The sequence below is a fragment of the Mesoplodon bidens genome (assembly GCF_964165515.1).
Source record: "Mesoplodon bidens genome assembly, chromosome: 10".
In the NCBI taxonomy this organism is placed as follows: Eukaryota; Metazoa; Chordata; class Mammalia; order Artiodactyla; family Ziphiidae; genus Mesoplodon; species Mesoplodon bidens.
The window spans coordinates 7,770,306-7,789,784 of NC_138172.1; the positions used below are offsets into that span (position 1 = coordinate 7,770,306).

A 19,479-nucleotide genomic window follows, 5' to 3' on the forward strand; every position below is an offset into this window, starting at 1 on the left:
GCAAAAATAAGCAAAAGCCATAGAGATCGGAACCTCTGTTCTAGCCCAAGCTAAAGGTCCAGACTAGACCCTCTGAGAAACAGTCCATTTTGGAATCCGGAACCCCATGGAGGGGCACGACCCAGTTCTGTGGCCCCCTCCCCCTAGCTGGGGACAGTCTATTAACATGACTGCTTCTCAGTGTCTGGGGCTGTGCAGAGAGGGCGGTGAATGCCAGCTAGCGAGAGTGCTCCCCTGGGGAGGGTGAACACAGCACCTGTAATTGGAATGGTTTTCCCGGGAATTTAAACCAGGCTCATTTACCTGACCTTCCCACGGACCCTGGAGAGTCCTGACCCACTTTCAGGAGCTCCAGAGAAAGCCGCTGCAGTGCCGTGCTAATAAACTTATTACTACCCATGGTGGCTCGGAGGTCTCTCCACTCATCTGGTTCAACATGTCAGACACACCACTGCTAAGAGATTTCCTCCGAGCTGTGATTCCAGCGGGTGAGGAGAAGCAGGAGAGGCGGGAGCTACGCAGCAGGTGTGCAGGGAGGTCAGGCTGGCTGGGGGAGGGCTGCAGTGGCCGGGAGAGGGCAGGAGGTGACCAAGGACGAGCCCGCAGGGCAGCTCCCACAACGGCAGCTGTTTGAAGGGGACACAAATGACCAAGGAGTGGCAGCAGACACCGCTGGCCACCGTGCCCAGGGCTGGGGCAGGAACCACAGCCTGGGGAGCGCTGGGTCAGCAGAGGCCCAAGGTCACACACTGCACTGTAGGAACACTTCCTCAGATACCAGAGTGAGAAACAGAAGAGGACCTGGGAAATGCATGAAAATCCAGGCTCACCTCTGACTCTCTCGACCTATGTGTGCCGTGACAAAGCCTCCAGGTACAGAGGTGAGTCCCACATATAGGTCTTACGTTTCCATGCCTGGTGCACTCTTTCCCTGGCTGGCAAACTCCTACTCATCCTTTAAAGGCCCAGCCCCATTATCTTCTCTACAGAGTCTTCTTTTGTGGCCACTGGTCAATACCCCTACTACGCAGGTGACGGTTATGCTGTTGCCTTGGAATTTTCCTAGACTGAGCCCAGTGAGGGCGGAGGCCATTTTGGCACCTCTGCATCTGTAAGGCTTCGTGCTTAGGGACTAGGAGGTACCTGTAGAATGCTCCTTCACTGACTATTCATAGTCAGGGGCCAGCTTGAGGAGCAGCAGCCACTGGAAGGGGTCTTCGGGCACAGAATGAAAGAGCAGAGCTCTATGGAATTCCATCTGGCTACACAGAGGTCAGCAACAGCCACACATGCACTACAGCTCGTGCAATGGGAAACAGTGGTGTGAACGTGACTGTGGGCCTGGCCCTGGGACACAGCAGTGAACACAATGACTCCAGCCCGGAGGCTGGAGGGAAGGGAAGGCAAAGTGAATTGCTGCAGGTGTGCTAATTAAAAGGAGCCCTCTAAGATGCTGCAGGACCATGTTAATTGGGGAGGTGAGCCTAGCCTGATCCATGGGGACCCTTAGGGAAGGCTTCTTGGAGATGGTGACATGCATGCGAGAAAAGGGGAGGGAAAGCACACGAGTGTTTGTGGCAGAGAGAACAGCATGTGCAAACCTGGAGAGCATCTTCCCTAAGGGGTGGAGAGGCGGTCAGGGTAGCTGGAGGAGAGGGAGGGGACAGCCAGTGAGTCACAAGAACAAGCCTGGACCACGTGGAGCTGGGTGGACCACATAAGGGTCCTTGGACTTATCCTGAGGGAAAAAGGAAAGTCAGTGGCAGCTGTGAAGGAAGGAGTGACAGTGACGACCCTGCCCCATCATCTGAGTATCGCGCTCTGCCAGGCCCTATTCACGTGCTTTACGTTCACTATTTCCAGTCGGTTGCCCCTTCAACATGGGCCCACGCTCAGCCATGAGACGATGGTGGCCTGCATTAGGCCAGTGACCTAAGAGATGGAGGCAAGAAGGACTGGGGAGTTCCCCTGGGGCAGAGACTTACAGAACTGATGGGACCAGCCGTGGATGTTGGGGAGAAGAGCCCCCATTTTTCGAGTCTGAGCATCTGGGTAAATGGTGGAGGGCCTGGGGGTGCTGTGGGTTGTGGCCAATTCCATTTTGGGCAGCTTGAGTTTGAAGTGCTTGCATGACGGGACACTTGGAAAAGGAAGTAGGTGTGGATCACCGAGAGAGGCCAGGCCGAGCCCAGAGCCTGGATTAATGGGAATGTAGATGCAAGCATCCAACCTCTCTAGGGATGGGGGTGAGGAGGCACATCAGGGAATTCTTCTTGGAGTGGACAATCGAGCCCAATCCTGAAGGCAGTGTGTCAGCCAGACCAGAGGAGGCTGGGAGGGCCAGCCAGGCAGAGGGAACAGACATGGGGAAGGCAGTGGGAAGAATGAGGCTATTTGTCCTGGCTGAAGCAAGTGGCAGGGGCACTGCTAATGGCCTGTGGGCGTGTACAGTGGGCTAAACATGGTAGAGAGACGGATCCATCCAGTAAGACTGGGGACCCTTCGGACTTCCTTGGTGGCACGGTGGTTAAGAATCCACCTGCCAATGCAGGGGACATGGGTTCAATCCCTGGTCTGGGAAGATCCCACCTGCCGTGGAGCAAAAAAGCCTGTGTGCCACAACTACTGAGCCTGTGCTCTAGAGCCTGTGAGCCACAACTACCGAATCTGTGTGTCACAACTACTGAAGTCCACGTGCCTAGAGTCCGTGCTCCACAACAAGAGAAGCCACCGCAATGAGAAGGCTGCACACCGCAACGAAGAGTAGCCCCCGCTCGCTGCAACTAGAGAAAGCCTGCGCACAGCAACGAAGACCCGATGCAGCCAAAAAAAAAAAAAAAAAAAAAAAAAAAAAAGACTGGGGACCCTTCCATGGCAGACGATGACAAGAGGAGAGAAGCACAGTGGAAATAATTTTAAGGTTTCTATAACCAAATCAGGTCAGGTAGCTCTGCACTTTCTCTGATGGAACACGCATTTAAAAGGTAAAATGAAAAAAGTCACTAAATCCCAGAGCTGGAAAAGCAAACTCCATGAGGTCCTCCTCTGGAAACAGAACCCCCTGGTGGATGCAAATCTTTTAGTGAGTCATGTTCAGAAAGCTTTGATTTTCTGGGCCAAGAAATGAGGAGAGAGAGTTAAACAGGTAAGCAGCTCCTCCTTTCCCAGGAGGTCAGAGGTCACAAGCCAGGCCTTCAGGTGTCTGCCTGAGGGACTTGTGGGGCAGGCACCAGGGGTCCTCTCACCTGATACTGGCTCCAGTCAATGTTCAGAGAGCAAGTCAGGAAGTCGGGGATGCTCAGAGGGGCATCAACGTAGTCCTGGGGACAGAAAGACACTGTGAGATGCAGGCTGTCCACCAGGAGAAGCCAGGATGACCAGGGAGGTTGAGGCCCTGAAGCTGTGGCTACCACAGGCAGGCAGGATGTCCCCCGCCCAGTGCTCGCCTTCTCAGGGCCAGATGCCTGTGCCACCCTGGGAGTGACAGCTTAAAAATCAAAGGGACCAGATACTGCTGCCAAGTGGAGCTTTTCAGTTGGCCGTTTGAGTGTTTACGGCTGACACAGAGGTGATCAGCCGTATTCAGCCTCCGGCAGCTCCTGGGCTGCTCTCACCCACTGGGGAGGAGCTCTTCACACAGACAGCGGAGCAAAAATGAAGGACTTTTCCTACCTTGTCCCTGAAAACTCTTTTAAAGAAAGGGAGAAATTAAAGGGGGAGAGAAAAGTATATAGGATGTACATACATGTACATACAAGGAGGAGAGAGAGAAAAATAATGAGACTCATTCAGGGAAGAGCAAAGAAAGGAGAAGGGTAGCTGTTTTCCCCAAGAAGATTACTAGCTGGTTTCCCTTCACAAACAGAAGACCCAAGCTGATGAACGTTATTGCTCATACCTGCTTCCAGTTAAAAATGAGCCCTTCAGCCATGTAATCCCGATCCTTATATTCCTTGAAAAATTCACAGCCTGGAAAAGAAGGGCAGAGTCATGACACCACCCTTCCTGGCCCAGTGTCCTAAGATGCCCCTGGGTGCTGGAGGACCAGGGCGGCCACCAGCGCACACACTCCAAACTGGGCCCCAGCTGACACGAGTGGGGGCTGGACCGGGCAAGCGGGAGCCTCCAACGATCCTTGGGTTTCTAGCCAGAGACCTTCCCGATGAGGCAGCCCCTGCCTGCACACCTCTGTATCTCTCTCCATCTGTGCTCACTGGTTGTTGGTCACTTTTCTCTCATTTCAGGTCCCTTTGCCCTACAAGTCCCTGAAGTGCCAACAGCCAGCGAACAACAGCGCAGTTTACAACTGGAGCCCTGGCAGCACTTTCTCAGCAACTTACCTAGTTATGGAGGATCACCCTCCCTCCTGATACAGACACACTTCAGAGATATTGATGGTTCAGTTCCAGACCACCGCAATAAAGCAAGCCACATGAATTTTTTGGTTTCCAAGTGCATATTAAAGTTATGTTTACACTGTATTATAGTTTATTGAGCGTGTGATAGCACCATGTCTAAAAAATATATATATCTTAGATTTTAAAAATACCTTAAATAAAAAATACTTCAGGGAGTTCCCTGGCTGTCCAGTGGTTAGGACTTGGTACACTGCTGTGGGCTCCGGTTCAATCCCTGGTCAGGGAACTAAGATCCTACAAGCCACACAGCACGGCCAAAAAAAAAAAAAAAAAAAAACCTTATTGCTAAAAAACGCTGACCATAATCTGAGCCTACAGTGAGGTGGAATAGTAACATCGAAGATCACTGATCACAGGTCAGCATAACAAATGGAGTGATAATGGAAAAGTCTGAGGTATTGTGAGAACTATCAAAATGTGACAGAGACATGAGGTAAACAAATACTGGAAAAATGTCTCCAACAGACTTGACACAGGCTTGCCACAAATGTTCAATTTGTAAAAAATGCAATACGTGAAGAGTAACAAAGCGAAGAGCAATAAAATGAGGTCTGCCTGTACCAACCTCGCAGGCTTTCAGTGAGGACCAAACATCGTAACATGAGAGAAAGGACCACGGACAGTGCCTGAAATGTGACAGGCGCTCAAGAGACACGTCCTTCTCCAACAAACCTCGCCAAGATGTGCTTTCTGTATCATTCACTAGAAAAACTATAAGAAATACCACCAGAGTAAGACCAGGAACAGAGAGAGGAGTGGAGGGAAAAGGGCCTTGGCAATGTTCCCAGCTTCAAACCTCAGCCTTTCACGTAGCTCTGTGACTGTGAACAAGTTAATTTCTCTAAGCCTTGATTTTCTCATTTGTAAAGTGGTTAAGGATGAAATGAAATAATACATATAAAACAGCTGGCACAGCACTGGTACAAGTGGCACTCAGGTGACAGCACACTGGTGCCATCCTCATGCCACCGCTGCAGCGAGAGCCCCAGTGCAGCCCTGCAGCTCAGCCTGGGGAGAACGAGGCCTGCACTCCTCTCAGTTCCTCCACCGGCACCAACACAAACTCCAGAGGGCACAAGGCTTTGGCCACAGGTCCAAGTCTGCTGAGGTTCCCAAAGGCAACAAAACAGTTGCCTGAATTCTGTCAAAGTAGCCACAGGCCATAAACTTTCACACGGAACTCTCCAGCTCCTCTTGGGACATGCTCCTATCTGGGGCCACACCAGGGAAGAAAGCAAAGGTTCTTTCGTGGAGGAAGGTCTGGAGACTTAGCCTGTGTGTTCTGCAGACCTGGCTCTCCCCACCCCACACACTCCTGCACTCGAATCCCCCAGGCCTCACTGTGGACGGGGAAGTCGGGAATCAATCCTCAGCTCTAACACTTCAGCGGATTCTTGGGTGCCTCACTGGGAGAAAGAAGAAATATAAATATCAGACAGAGGTCCTGAGCTTATGAGCCTGGGCTTAGGAGGGACACCAATCATTCCTCAGAACTCCCGTAAAGTGCTCTATTTTCTCAAACTTGAGCGCTTGAATCAACACTGCAGGCTCCAGGCCGAGCTCTGACCAGCATATAATGCAGAAGCAACTGACGGTGAGAAACGGAGAGAATTAAAACAGCCTCAGTACCCAGGGCAATGCCTTGACATTCATTACCTGAACGGGCTTCTGAGCCTGTTGAGAGGCAAACAGACAGGACCAAAAGTGAAGTGAGAACGGACGCTCACTCAAGAGGGAAACAAATTAGACTCATGCTGGGGAGTTTTTGGCCCCGTCTATCTTGGTGCCCTGAAGGAAGTGCTCCTAGAACACTTCTCGTTTTCAAGGGCTAGTCTAAGCCTAAGTTAGTCCTGACAGAGAACTGATACCACCGCAGTTCCTGTCTGGGCTTCAAAGTCATCAGAGGGCTCAACAGAGACCCCTGAAATGGCAGCAAAGTGCATTTCAGGACTTGGTCTGGATAACAGCAATTTTGTTACGAAGTATAATAATGTAGGCACGTAAAGAAATTCAAGAACATCAGCAGAGGAAGCAAGGTAATTAGGGTAAGCAAGGTAAGTGCTTCTCCTGTCCCCTCATCTGGGTGTGCAACAGCATCTCCTGCCACCGAGGCTTCTGGATTTTTACTGATGCCTCTTAATCTCCCCTCAACACCATACACAACTATCAGATGCAGTACATGATATTCTGGGAAGAATGAGGGAAAAAAATTCACAGAGAGATGGTATCATCTTACCATTCTGGCATATTCTTTTCTTACCATTTTGTGTAAGCACTTTTTCTCTTACATAGTTGAGATTGTAGTATTTAATTTTCTATCTTGCTTATTAGCACCTTAAGCATTTTTCTATGACGATGTAATATCTCATTCTACTATGGATGGCTGTACCATCATTTACATCATCATTATTCTGATTAATGAAAACATTTCCCACGTTTGGCTGGTATAATCAGACATGATGAACATCTTCAGGCCCAAGCTGGCTGGATTATGGCCTAATGAATAACTGGGTCAAAAGGTGTTAGTTAATATTTCAGGAGTCTTTTAACAAGCTGCCCAACGACAGCAGAAAGGATATTGTGCTACTGTTCTGGAGCAAGACAATTTTTTTTCTTTTCTTTTCTTTTCTTTGTTTTCAAGTGTGGTGTGGTTTTTGTTTGTTTGTTTGTTTTTTTCTTTTTGGCTGCTGCCATGCGGCATGCGGGATCCTTATTTCCCCAACCAGGGATCAAACCCATGCCCCTTCAGTGGAAGCACGGAGTCTGAACCACTGGACTGCCACAAAACAATTTTTTCTAAGCCAAGTCTCACTGAGAAGCTGAATAAAAATAAAGAAAGCTGACGCCTGGTTCCTCAGCCAACTCAGTCCTCTCCCGTTCATTCGGCAGAGAGTACTTCAGTCTGGGGACCCCCAGAGCATCTCCTGAGAGTCAGGAGCCTAGTCTGAAAGCCAGCTTTAGAGCTACCTGAGGGCAGCTCCAGTGCAGACCCCCAGTGGGGACATCCCCGTCTTGACACATCTCTGACGCTGCCGAGCCCATGGCATCATCATCATGGTTCTGCATCTGCCGAAAGCGAGCCTCTCCTCCCATGTACCCGTCACTCGGCCTGGTGTTGGCGAGCACCTGTCAGGGACAGGTCTGGCACTTCACCCAGAATAAGCACCATTAACCACATTTTATGCAGGATGAAACTGATGCTCAGAAGGGTTAAGGGACTTGTTCAAGGACACAGTGCTGGGACTGGAATGCACGCCCAGCCCTACATGCCACCAAATGCTAAGCTAGCAGAGAAGAGTGAGGAGAGACCCTGAAGGAAGCCACTGTAAGAGAGCCAGGCCACAGGGGTCGTGGTTTGGATACCACCAGCTCACACTGATGAGGATACCCTCTGCCCACGAGGCAGTGGATGAACTTGAGCTTCTAATGAGAAAGCCTTGTGGCTCTATTGCAACCTGGGGTCACCAGCCTGCTCTATTGGCCACATGGCTCCAAGATGAGGAGACAAGATCCAGCACAGGACTGAAGGCAGGTGCTACTGCTGAGGAGCAGGAGAGAGGTTTCAAGGAGGAAGAGTCCACTTTCTGCTGCCTGTTGACAAAGTTTGGTGCTGACGTTAGGGCTCTAATACCTCCTTGTACAAGCAGGTGCTGCCAGAAACAAAGCTTAAACGCTACAAACTGGACCAACGCAGCTTCAGTATCCAGTGCAGAGAACATTGCCTTGGCCACACGTCGCATACAGTCTGTGCCAGAGACAAATGCAGCCAGCTGTGTGCTCACCACGGTGCTCTGTGACCCGGTGAGGCCACCAACCACGTGCAACTGGGGACAGAGAACTTACATCCTCACCACGGCCACAGCCAGCGCAGCACAGCTGGTTGCTGACACGGAGGACTCACGATGTCATTTCACACTGAAAGAGCACGTTAGCTGCACAGAGCACGCCGATCAACCTGACCTCACCTAATCCGCACAAGACCCTGAGCTAAGCCTCACCAACTTCCAGTGACACCTGGGAAAACCTGAGGCGGGGCGAGGCAAAGTAACTCGCTCAAGAGCGCAGTAGGGAGGACCTGAGCCAGGACTCCATTCCTGGGCCCCTCCCAGGGGAAAGCCCCCCCCCACACACACACAAGGACAGCGTCCTACCCTAAGGTGAGAGCCAAGGACCGGGAGCTGCACTGCCCTATGCTGAGCAACAGCAGATCCTGCCCGAGAGCTCCGGGGCATCTGTGCACCTAAGTGGCCAGGGCCTGAGGAGGGCCTCAAAGAGCCCCAGTCCTGGGAAGCCTGTCCCTTGACCAGACCCTGGAAAGAGCCCCTACCTGGATACGGGATGGAGAGGAGAGTGAAGTCGGCATAGCGCTGGGCTTTGTCCACCTTCTCGGAGGAGGTGACACTACAAGACAGGATACAACGTGTTACGGCATCACAACACGCGCACACCATTCCCCACAAGCGTTACCACAGCTCGAATGATCCTCCTGCTATAGAAACTACTGTTCAGAGTTAGGAATGATGCCCTCCAGGCGGCTTACTTAAGAGCGACTAAGAAACGGGACTGCTCTGCCGCCTCTACCCCAAGTCACCAGGTGAGAGCTCCGACTCCCCCGGACACCACACACCTGCAACGGGACCGAAGCCGCAGAACAAGCTTCCCGAGAAGGCAGCACCGCCCCCTGACCCGCAGGGCGGAGTGAGAAAAGAGCAAAATAACAGAGACACTGTCCAAAAGGGGCCCTGGGGCGGACTCCCGCCTCCACCTTCTCTGGCATCCACTGCGGACACTCCCGGACAGCATCGGAGAGACGCAGAACTACTGTGACAGACAGCGGGATGCGCAGGTGACTGCAAACAGCTGAGCTGTAACAGCCTCAGGGTGGCTTATTCTCTAAGACATACTCGGCATAATTAAAAGTGGGTATTATAAAAAATAAACAACACTTTGGAAAAATTCCCCAAATTTCATCACCCTAACCCAGGTTCCATTTGTTTCTAATTTTGCCTTATTGTACGAAGATTTGTTCCACACAGGACATGAAAATTGAGTAAATAGTGATTTTTTTCGATCCACTTTAAAAGAGACTCTAATCTACCAGAGATGGCGCAGCGGCAGCAGAGCACACGTTCGCGACCCACGGCTCCCCTGGTGCTCTCTGCACCACCCCGAGCAAGTGACAACCTCTCCGGCTTCAGTTTCTCCCCTGCAAGAGGGGGACACTAGAACCTCCTTGCAGGGAGGGCTGTGTGAGGATACAGGGAGAGGATGCACGAGGCCTGGCACGCGGTGTGCCCTTGTAACTGCTCTGTGCCATCTCCGACCCCACGAGCCTGTGAGCACAACGGCCTCCACCCACTTCGCAGGGGGTGCCCTGCACTCACTTCATGCCAAACTTCACCTTCTTGTTCTCCACCATCAGGTCACAGATGTATTTCACTGACAGGTACCGGAGCAGCTTGATGTCATACCCTCTGACCTTATCAAAAAGATGCGTGTCGGAACTTCTGAAACAAAGAGCCAGAGGGAGAAGCTGCACTGCACATTCATCCACAAAAGTCTGGGGTGTGAGGGGCGCATTCAAGGAAGTCTAGTTTCTACAGAAGAACTTCTGATTCCCTTCTCCAGAAGACAGAGGGGAGGGTCAAGACAGGACAACCGCTCCCAGGGAAGGTGACTTTCTAAGAGATTATCCCGCTCTCTGGGACGCATTTCAAAGAGGAGCAATCTGCAGCTGGGGCAGGAAAGGGCTTTTTGGCACTGCTTGACTTTAAGCCAGAAGACTCAAGATAATCTCCGAGTTCTAAAAAGCAGCAGGCTAGTGGCTGATAGAGTCTTTGAGCCTCGTTAGAGTTTATCTCTCTCCACCCCCCTCCCTTTCCCCCATTTATGACCGTTTTTAGCCATATGACTTGCTCAAAATGTAACAGATTGAAACTTTCACTGGGAGATGGGCTTTTTAGAGCTGTTATCAACTGATTGTGAAATATGAGCAAGTGAATTCCTTCTGCTTAGAAGGCCTCTGAAGCAAGGAGGAAGATAAAGTTTTCCTAATCCCCAGGCTGCCTTTGGATCAGTCACACAGATAAAGGCAAAAGCAGAACGAATACACAGTCACTATTAATTTTTTTTTTCACGCCCACTGCTTTGCTGTTCCTGGCGGACCCCTCACCAAGAACAGTGCGCCCTGTGGAAGATGGTCTGGCTGGGGCAGAGGTCGTCTGATCCCGGGGGAAGGGCCAAACATTCTTGAGCACAAGCCAGAGCCACTGCTCTTGGAACTAACGGGCAGAAGCCGGGCACAGCGAGATGCCTTTTCATGCACCGAGCCGTGACTTTGGGCGGCTGATCTGACTAGGGTGCTGGCGTGCATTCCAGAGACACTTGACACCAGTTAAAGACTTTCCATGTGGCACAGACCATGCAAAGGAGCTTTTCCAAAATATCCATTACTGCCGTTTTCCAAAAATATTTGGGAAGGAGAGAGGAAGAGTGGGAGCCAGCCTCCTCCCTGCCTTTAAGGGGGCCTGAAACATTCCTCTGTAGCAAGCTCCTTATGGCACCTATCACACAGCTGTGGAGCTTCTAGTGCCCACATCTCTCATCTGGGGACCACAGTCCTTGCTTGCCCTGTGCCTTGGGCCGGGTGTGCTGTGCATCACCTGGTAGGCCAGACGTCAGCACCCTGGAAACCGTGGGGCTTGAAGACACACAGATGTCTGGCCTGTGTTTTGGGCCGGGGGTGCCAGGAACCCCAGGGCTGGGGCACTCGCTCTGCAGTCCTGTCGAGCACAGACTGCTCAGGTAGTCCATAAAGTCAGCTTCGGGTGAAGCTACAGGGTGGACTTCAACAACCCTGTTGCAGGGGCGTGGGCCTGGCAGCAGGAGGAAGGGAGCCAATCCACTCACCTGGACCACTGATGACGTCACGACCGTCAGTAGGAAAATGGCCACCAACGCTCAGAGGCCTGCCCCCAACCCAAGCCCAGACCCATAACCACCTGGCACTGACCGAAGCGCACAGTCCTCCTCCGTGACATCCTCTGCATCTGCCCAGGCGTCGTCTGCACCCCCTGTGGGAGAACCTGCGGTGAGCACCGAGGCCGAGGCAGGGGCTCTACCCAGGGGCTTCCTGACCAGTCTCCCCCCAGCTCCACCCCAAGGACCACACTACTGCCTCTCTCAGCACCCGACGCCCCACATGCCTGGCAGTCTTCTTCACCCCCAGCATCTCCTCAGGTGACGAAAGGAGGGCCCTTGCCCATCCCCCAGCTTGCTGCCCCTCCACCCACACCACTGCAGCCCTAGGTGGCTATTCTCCACCACTGGGTTCCTGTTCTTAGTCAAAGATGGTGCAGCTCAATGCTCACCTGAGAAAATATAGTTGTAGCCAGTGCGTCCATACAGCTCCCCCCATCCAGCCAGCGTCGCCGACCTGCAAATATGCTGGGAGAGAAACCGCATTTTCAGGGTCAGGTGGTTTTCTGGAGTTTTTTGGTTTGGTTTTTCCCAGCCTTTCTTGAGATATAATTGACATATGACATCGTGTAAGTTTAAGGTGTACAACACGCTGATTTGATATGCTTACATATTGCAAAATCATTACCATCGTAGCATTAGCTAACACCTGCATCATGTCACATAATCACCATTTCTTTTTTTGTGGTGAAAACATTTAAGATCATCTCTCTGTGCAACCTTCATGTATCTAATACAATATTATTAACTATAATCACCATGCTGTACATTAGATCCACAGAACTTATTCATCTTACAACTGGAAGTTTGTACCCTCTGACCAACAGTCAGGTGGTTTTCTGAAGTGCACACAGTGGGGGGAACCCCTGGGGACCCTCCAGGCCAGGAAAATGGGTGCAGGAGCGCTGCCCATAGTCTTCACAGCAGTCGCTCCGAAGTATGCCTAGAATTTAACCTGCAGCCTCTGTCAAGAGGTTCTCTCTCCCAAACGAGAGGCCCCAGAGTGTCACTAACAGTAATGGGTAGAGTCAGTGGTCGTCACGCATGTACTTGGGTGAGATCTGGCGGTTATCACATGTGTTTGTGAGTACAGGCCTGAAACAAGTGCACCACCTTCCCACTGGATTTACACAAGCCCATGAGGGAGATGCGGCAGGCGGCAGGCACTGTTGCTGCTTCACAGATGAAAAGACGAGGGACGGGCGCAGGGAAGTGAAGTGATGCCTAAGGTCCCACAGAGGGGGTTGAGCTGGGATCTGATCGAGCCCACCTCCCTCTGGAGCCTGCGTGCTGACCGTCACTGGAACTGCTTAGCGCAGTGGAGGGCAACCTTTGCAGCAGGAGGGCCAATTAAGGGAGAAATGTTTTTTTGTTGTTGTTGTTTTGTTTTTTTTTAATTTTATCTTCTCTCTCCTCTGTATCAAGGAAGTGTAGTGGCTGTAACTGTGCTTAACTATCCTTTTACTCTTTCCTCATCACTAAGGAGCATTTCAAGAGCTAGAATTCTAGAAACCAGGCAATGGGCATGAACTTCATTATTTAACTTTAAGGCTGAATCTTTATAAATTGTGTTTGATGAGATCCAGGAGGAATGGGAGGAGGTATCTGGTGACCCCAAGGTCTAGTTACAGGCTGGGGGAGGCTGTGAGGGTGGCTGGGAGGTTACACTAGGCGGGGGGAAGGCATTTCTGAACGGGTCACGCAGCCTGGCGGTGTAAGGAGGTCCCTGGAAAACTACAGAATACTGCCCAAGGGGTCTCCTTCTCCACCCATAAGACAGGGGGAAAGAAACGGTTTTGCTGCTAGGAAAGGGGTGTGGTGGGAACCGGCAGGTCATCACCCGGCTTTCTGAGGCAGTGGCAGCCTGGGGCAGGGGGCAGGTGATAGAAAGGCAACCTGCCACAACCCGGGGCGGGGTGGGGTGCTTTTCCAGTGCCGGGGGCAAGAATGCAATCGTGGGAGGGTTGTCCTGGAAGCCTATGAAGAAGGGCTCGGGCAGAGATTCCTGCTGGCCTGAGCAGGATGCACTCTGCAGGGGCTGCTTCATTTTTTCTGGGTCCAAAAGCATTTTGAAAATCTGATGAAAATGATAAACTGTCTCTGGATAAAAATGTACACACCAGAGTTTACCTACATCTCCAAGTCCATCCATGGACCCATCCCCAGCCCCCGATAAGAGCCCCTACTCTGAAGAGACCAACCCAGTAATTAGGAACTGCAGCAGGGGAATGTCAATCTTCAGGTTGAGGACCCCCCAAGACTGTCACGGTAAGAAGGGAGGTCTGATTCCTGAAAGCAAGACAATGGGGGGTACGTGGTTTGAGTTTCACTGGCACATGTTATCATGCCCACCCTCCCCCATCATCCAAGCTGCTGGCACCAAATCTCGGTCTTTTTTGCATTACTGTTAAATCTTTTCAGAGCGGACACCGCCCCCCCCCCTTCCTTAGCTGCTGAGCTCTGACTTCTTTTCAAGGCTCAGATTCTTCTTTCTGCTCAGTTCTCCCATCTCTTTTCAACCCTGTCTTTTTGGTAACTGAGGCAGACACACCTGGCACAGAGGACTCGTCAGATGGAGAAGAATGGGAGAGATGGCCAGCTCCCCAACTGAAGCACCAACCTCTGCAGGAAGGTCCCGAGCCGGCACCTGGGGGAAGCTGCACCCCCAGGCAGAGTCTAACACCTGACCTTGCTCCCTGGCCTCATGGCTCCAAAGCATAACCTGCTATTTCTGTGCTTTAAGCTTCACTCTTGACTGAAAAAGCAGGATGTACTCTGAAAGCTCTCCATTTACCTAATTAGGAGTGGCCTCTAACTCTGCATGAGAAATACGGCTCTACAGGATATGCTAATGTAGTTACCAACTTTAGCACACGGAATAAAAGCAGCTGACCTCTGCTCCCCATCTCTTAAGGGAGGAGACAAAGAGAAAGATGACCTGTTCCAATTTTAATTGCCTAAAACCCAGATACACATGTTGGGGAAGAGAAGGGCATGGGAGAACTGCTTACCCTTAAATGCTTGAACTTAGTTGCAAAAATATTTTAGTAATATATCTCATTTAGCCCAATATATCCAAAATATTGCTATGTCAACATATAATCACTTTAAAAATTATTAACGTTTTACATTTTTTGGACTAAGTCTTCAAAATCCAATATGTATTTTATACTCGCAGCACACCTCAACTAGGATACTTTATTTTCAGCATTTAAAGGGAAACGTAGTCCTGCCCCAAAATAAAGTTGGGTTGAACCAAAAAAACCTACATTGCTTCAGCTATAAAATGGGAATTTTAATTGCAATGAAATACAATCCGACATTTAGCTCCTTGGCTGCCCCAGCCACACTGGACTGAACCTGCAGAGGCGCAGGAAGCGGGCACTTCTGAACGTACCTCCCGGTCCCCAGCCCGGCGGGATGTGCTGGTGGCAAACACTGCTGTCACCGCACTGGCCAGGGCCTGCTGGGAGCCACGCCTCTGAGGATGAGATCCCCACCTCACAGCAGAAGACCCTCTCCTGCCCTGCCGCATCTCCCTCTCAGCTGCTAGTTCACAGGTCGACCTTCCCCACTCACTGAGCTCCACAGGGACAGGACTGTCTTGGTCGCCTGTGCCCCTAGGACCCAGCAGAGAGCCCACTACCACTTTAAAGGGCAGTGTCTTCCTACCGAGCTTGCACGTATAAGCTGGGTGGGCACTTGCCAGGCGCTGGGAGGACAGCAGCAAGACAAGGCCTCTGCCCTCAAAGGGATTACGGCTGACAGCAGACAGCAGACTTGCAAACACAATAGGAAGAAAACATATATAAGGTGTTCGATCCCTGCTTGGGGAACTAAGAGCCCACAGGCTGCACGGCCATGGCCAAAGAACAGAAAGAATCCCTCCAACGCTTCGCCCTCCCTCTGAAATGAGTTGCCTTGGGCTCCTTCTCCCAGGCCTGCTGCAGTCTCACTGGACTAGGCCAGGCAACGCGGCACTTCCCAAACGCATTCCGGAAAGTCCCTTCCTCAAGGTCTGCCGAGTGAGAAGTAGCAGACCTGACAACACTGCACAGGTGCCTCTGCCTCAGGACTTCTCGGAGCCTTTCCTATGTCAGTGCACACCTACCGATGTACCTCTTGAATCTGGAGCTTGGGGGTCGGGCCACATCGAGTAATGGGCCATCTCTCACCCTGGTTTGACACGGAATGCTTTGTACAGGCACATCCTTCAACTACTATTCTATGGAACACACTGTGGGGAGCACAGGTTTGAGTATTTCCTATGTAGTTTCTAGCAGCAAGCACTATGCCCCACAGAGCAGTGTGTTATAGTCCAGTTGTCTAAACCGGAGTTCCCACAGCTTACAGCAACACGAAACTTTCCAAAGGGGAAGAGGGAATAAATAGCTTTAAAAAGATCGATTTCGGGAACTTGACTTCCAGACATACTTTTCCCTAAAATCGACCTGTCCACGAAAGCCTGTGGTCAAGTCTCCTTTCCTACCCCGCTTTTCACATCCCCCTTCTTCCATTTTACGAAAGAAAGGCACAAAGGGATGGAAACAAGCCCTGTGTCTCTCCTCCCCACTGCCCTGCCCCAGCCCTCACCTGCGCTGGGAGCCGGACTATGGTCCGACAGGCACCAAGACCACAGCACATTCAGATACATATTGGACGACCAGAATAGAGAGCCTAAGGGACTTCCCTGGCGGTCCAGTGGTTGAGACTTCACCTTCCAATGCAGGGGGTGCGGGTTCGATCCCTGGTAAGGAAGCTAAGATCCCACATGCCTGGCGGCCAAAAAAACAAAACATAGAACAGAAGCAGTACTGTAACAAACTCAATAAAGATTAAAAAAAAAAACTGGTCCACGTTAAAAAAAAAAAAAAAAAGAATAGAGAGCCTACACCCCTGCTTCCCTCCCCTGCTCCAGGCTCTCTGTTAGTCCGTTCCTTCTGGATTAATCTTCCTCAAAATGCTATTTGCATCTTGTACTTCCCTGCTCAGAAATCACAGTGGCTCTCCCAGCAAACCTAAACACCTTGGCCAGCATCCAGCCTCCTGCGTTCAGTCCCTTCCATCCTCGGCTCCACCACGTACCTTGCGCTCCCGTCAGGGAGTCTCTCGGACTTCCCGCGCCTGCCTTCATGCTCCCCCAATGCTGGCACCTGCCTGGAACACCCTCCCACCCTTCCTCCAAAGCTTGCTGCCTAGTCCCGCTCACTTAATGAGGCTGTGTCTGTCAGTCCACACTGCTGCCCATCTGTTTTGTTTTTTTTTTATTTTAGTTTTTGGCCACACTGCACAGCATGCAGGATCTTAGTTCCCCAACCAGGGATCGAACCCACACCCCCTGAAGTGGAAGCACAGGGTCTTAACCACTGGACTGCCAGGGAAGTCCCCAACTGCTGCCCGTCTTAAGTGGGTTCCTCTGACACCACACCATGTGGCCCTAAGCTGCAGTGTGGTAACTTGAGGGCATTTTGCAGTAAGTTTAAACCCCAGCTCTCTAGTTGTGTAAACTTGGGGAAGTTATTTAACCACTTTGACCCTTCGTTTCATCTGCAAAATGGGAATATCAAATACACCAAAGGATTATAAAAAGAGGTGAAATGAGACCATAGTGGGCAGCCAAATTAACAACAGTCACTAGAATACAAGCTTGATAAGGGTGAGGATTTTTGTCTACCTTATATGCTGATGTACCTCGAGGCCTGAACATGACACACATTCAATAAATACTTGGTAAATTATATGACTGAAAGAATGAACAAACAACAATGTACTTACTCATCTGGTCTAATCTATTCATAAACTTTTGATGTAGGCATGATTATTTTCCCCATTTTATAGAGGAAGAAACTGAGGCCTTGCACAGGTAGGAAGTAACAGAGCCAGGATCAGAACGTAGGCAGTCTGGCTCCAGGACACAGGGTGGGGTCCTCTGCTGTGACTGTCCCTTTCCTAATTAGACTCACCTTCAAAAAAAGTCATATGAGAATTGGTCTGTTTCTCTGGCCTGCTCCCCACCACACCAGGCACCCAGTAATCACCCAAACTCGGCTGGCAAAGCCAAGAACACGAGACTCTACACTTTGCATTAAGCCAGGTACCCCACGAGAGGGTCTCAGGGAGTGCGAGGCTACAGCGTGGTCTTACCTTGCCCTTGAAAAGGATCACTGGGCAGACAAACCGTCCTCTGCACCTGGCCGTCTTGCTGCGGTTGACGAGGTCCTGCAACTTGCTCACCTGAACGGTGCTCTGAAACCTTAAAAACGGGCAAGAGAGGTAGGTCAGTCTGCTTCTGCTTGAGTACTGTGTGCCCCATACTAGGGTGTGTGTGTGTGTGTGTGTGAACATTCATTCCAAATTTAATAAATGCTCAGATTCCTAAATTCTAGATCATGGACATTCTAAGCTCTTCAAGAAAAGAAAAAAATGCTATATTATAGACACTAAAATGGAAGTCATCCTGATTTCAAAACCTTTAAGATTAAAAAAAAGAAGAAGTCAGCTACTCTGAAGACATGGTATTTAAAATACAGAAACATATATAGCAAACTGAATGTTGATTATATCTAGGGTGTTCAGTATCTTACTCCAAAAGTAAGACAATAGGTGTGCTGGGGACCCTCAGGAAATCATAGGGCCATTCTTGTCATCTTTCAGAGTGCAGGATAAGATGAAGGTTCACATTTCACATGGCCATGAGCCTCTGATCCCTCCCCAACGTTCCAGCTACCTCTAACAGTCCAAAAAGCCAACAGGGGAGGGAATGCTGGAGCAAAGGCAGTGAAAGAGAAGCTATCTGTGGCCTTGAGAAGCACAGTAGTTAATGCACTGGGTTTGGTAAGGGAGCTTCTAGAAAATGAAAAAAATACATTTAGAAATGAGCTTACGCAACTCACACATATTAAATCAGGTCAAATCAGCTGACCCCTAAAATAAGGGTCTACTCTCATAGCTTCACCCACTGATTCTTTTTTTCTTTTCTTCTTTTAAAATTTCTTGGCCGCGCTGACGGCATGCATGCGGGATCTTAGTTCCCCGACCAGGGTTTGAACCTGTGCCCCCTGCAGTGGAAGTGCAGAGTCTTAACCACTGGACCACCAGGGAAGTCCCCACCCGTAGATTCTTAACAAAAGACTCCACATCAGCCAGTCAGGGCTTCTGGTTGCAAGAGGAACAGGAGGCAGGAAAGTTCAAGAGTGGGAAGCTATCCCCGCCATGCAGAGTAATGCCGGGTGACAGAAGAGAAGGGAGGGAAGACACTCAAGTGCCCTCCTTACAAGGGCTGAGCTTCCAGGCAGAGTCCAAGAGGGCGTTCATTCCTTCTACATCCCAGTTGTGCTAGCACTCCTGTGTCACTGCACAGCATGTGCACACAAATAATTGTTCCAGAATGAGTAAGCTCACCAACTCCTACACATCTCTGGTACCCTTTTAAGCGTATCTGGATGCTGCTGGCACCAATAAAAAGACAGTCTTTTAAAAACACTGCTGATTTCTTAGTAGCCTTCATAGACATATTCTCAAACCAGTTACTAATAAAATAACTACTATCAAGTGAAGATGTGAAATTGAAGTTAAACAGCGGTCTTCAAATAAAAACCTGGACCAAGAGTTTGGTGATCATGGAAAGAGAACAAGGGGATAAAATAAGAGGACTTATACTTCCTGTGGTGTATTTTTCTGTAAGGTCTGATTTAAGATTTTTTTTTCATTGTTATTAAACATTTTGTTTTAAATCACAGAATTATTACATCCTTACCATAACCAATTCAAACAACAAAGAAGTGACTACACATTTACGATTAAGATTTTTTCCTTTTTTGATGGAGGGTGGAAGGCTGGGGTGCCTCTTCAAGGTGCCCGTAGGATGGCACGGGCCAACCAGCCAGGTCCTAGAAAACACATGGCTCACTGAAAACCAAGTTCTGCCGCCTTCCCCACACTCAGGTTCTCTATGAAATAAAAAGGCACCTCAGGGTTTCCCTGGTGGCACAGTGATTAAGAATCCACCTGCCAATGCAGGGGACACGGGTTCGAGCCCTGGTCCGGGAAGATCCCACATGCCGCGGAGCAACTAAGCCCATGT

General features: G+C 50.4%; 1 protein-coding gene across 5 annotated transcripts in view; it reads right to left on the reverse strand.

Moving 5' to 3' along the window:
- Positions 1–19,479, reverse strand: part of MTMR14 (myotubularin related protein 14) — a 43,572-nt gene that overhangs the window by 18,133 nt on the left and 5,960 nt on the right. For 3 of the 5 annotated variants that reach the window (XM_081245010.1, XM_081245008.1, XM_081245012.1), the window contains exons 3-9: positions 17,541–17,649; positions 11,789–11,864; positions 11,431–11,491; positions 9,803–9,925; positions 8,746–8,819; positions 3,899–3,969; positions 3,246–3,320 (exon numbers count right to left, since the gene is read on the reverse strand). In XM_081245010.1, coding sequence (XP_081101136.1) covers positions 3,246–3,320; positions 3,899–3,969; positions 8,746–8,819; positions 9,803–9,925; positions 11,431–11,491; positions 11,789–11,864; positions 17,541–17,649 — 589 coding nt within the window. The remainder of the gene's footprint in view (positions 1–3,245; positions 3,321–3,898; positions 3,970–8,745; positions 8,820–9,802; positions 9,926–11,430; positions 11,492–11,788; positions 11,865–17,540; positions 17,650–19,479) is intronic. The other 2 variants (XM_081245011.1, XM_081245009.1) reach the window with 1 other exon arrangement.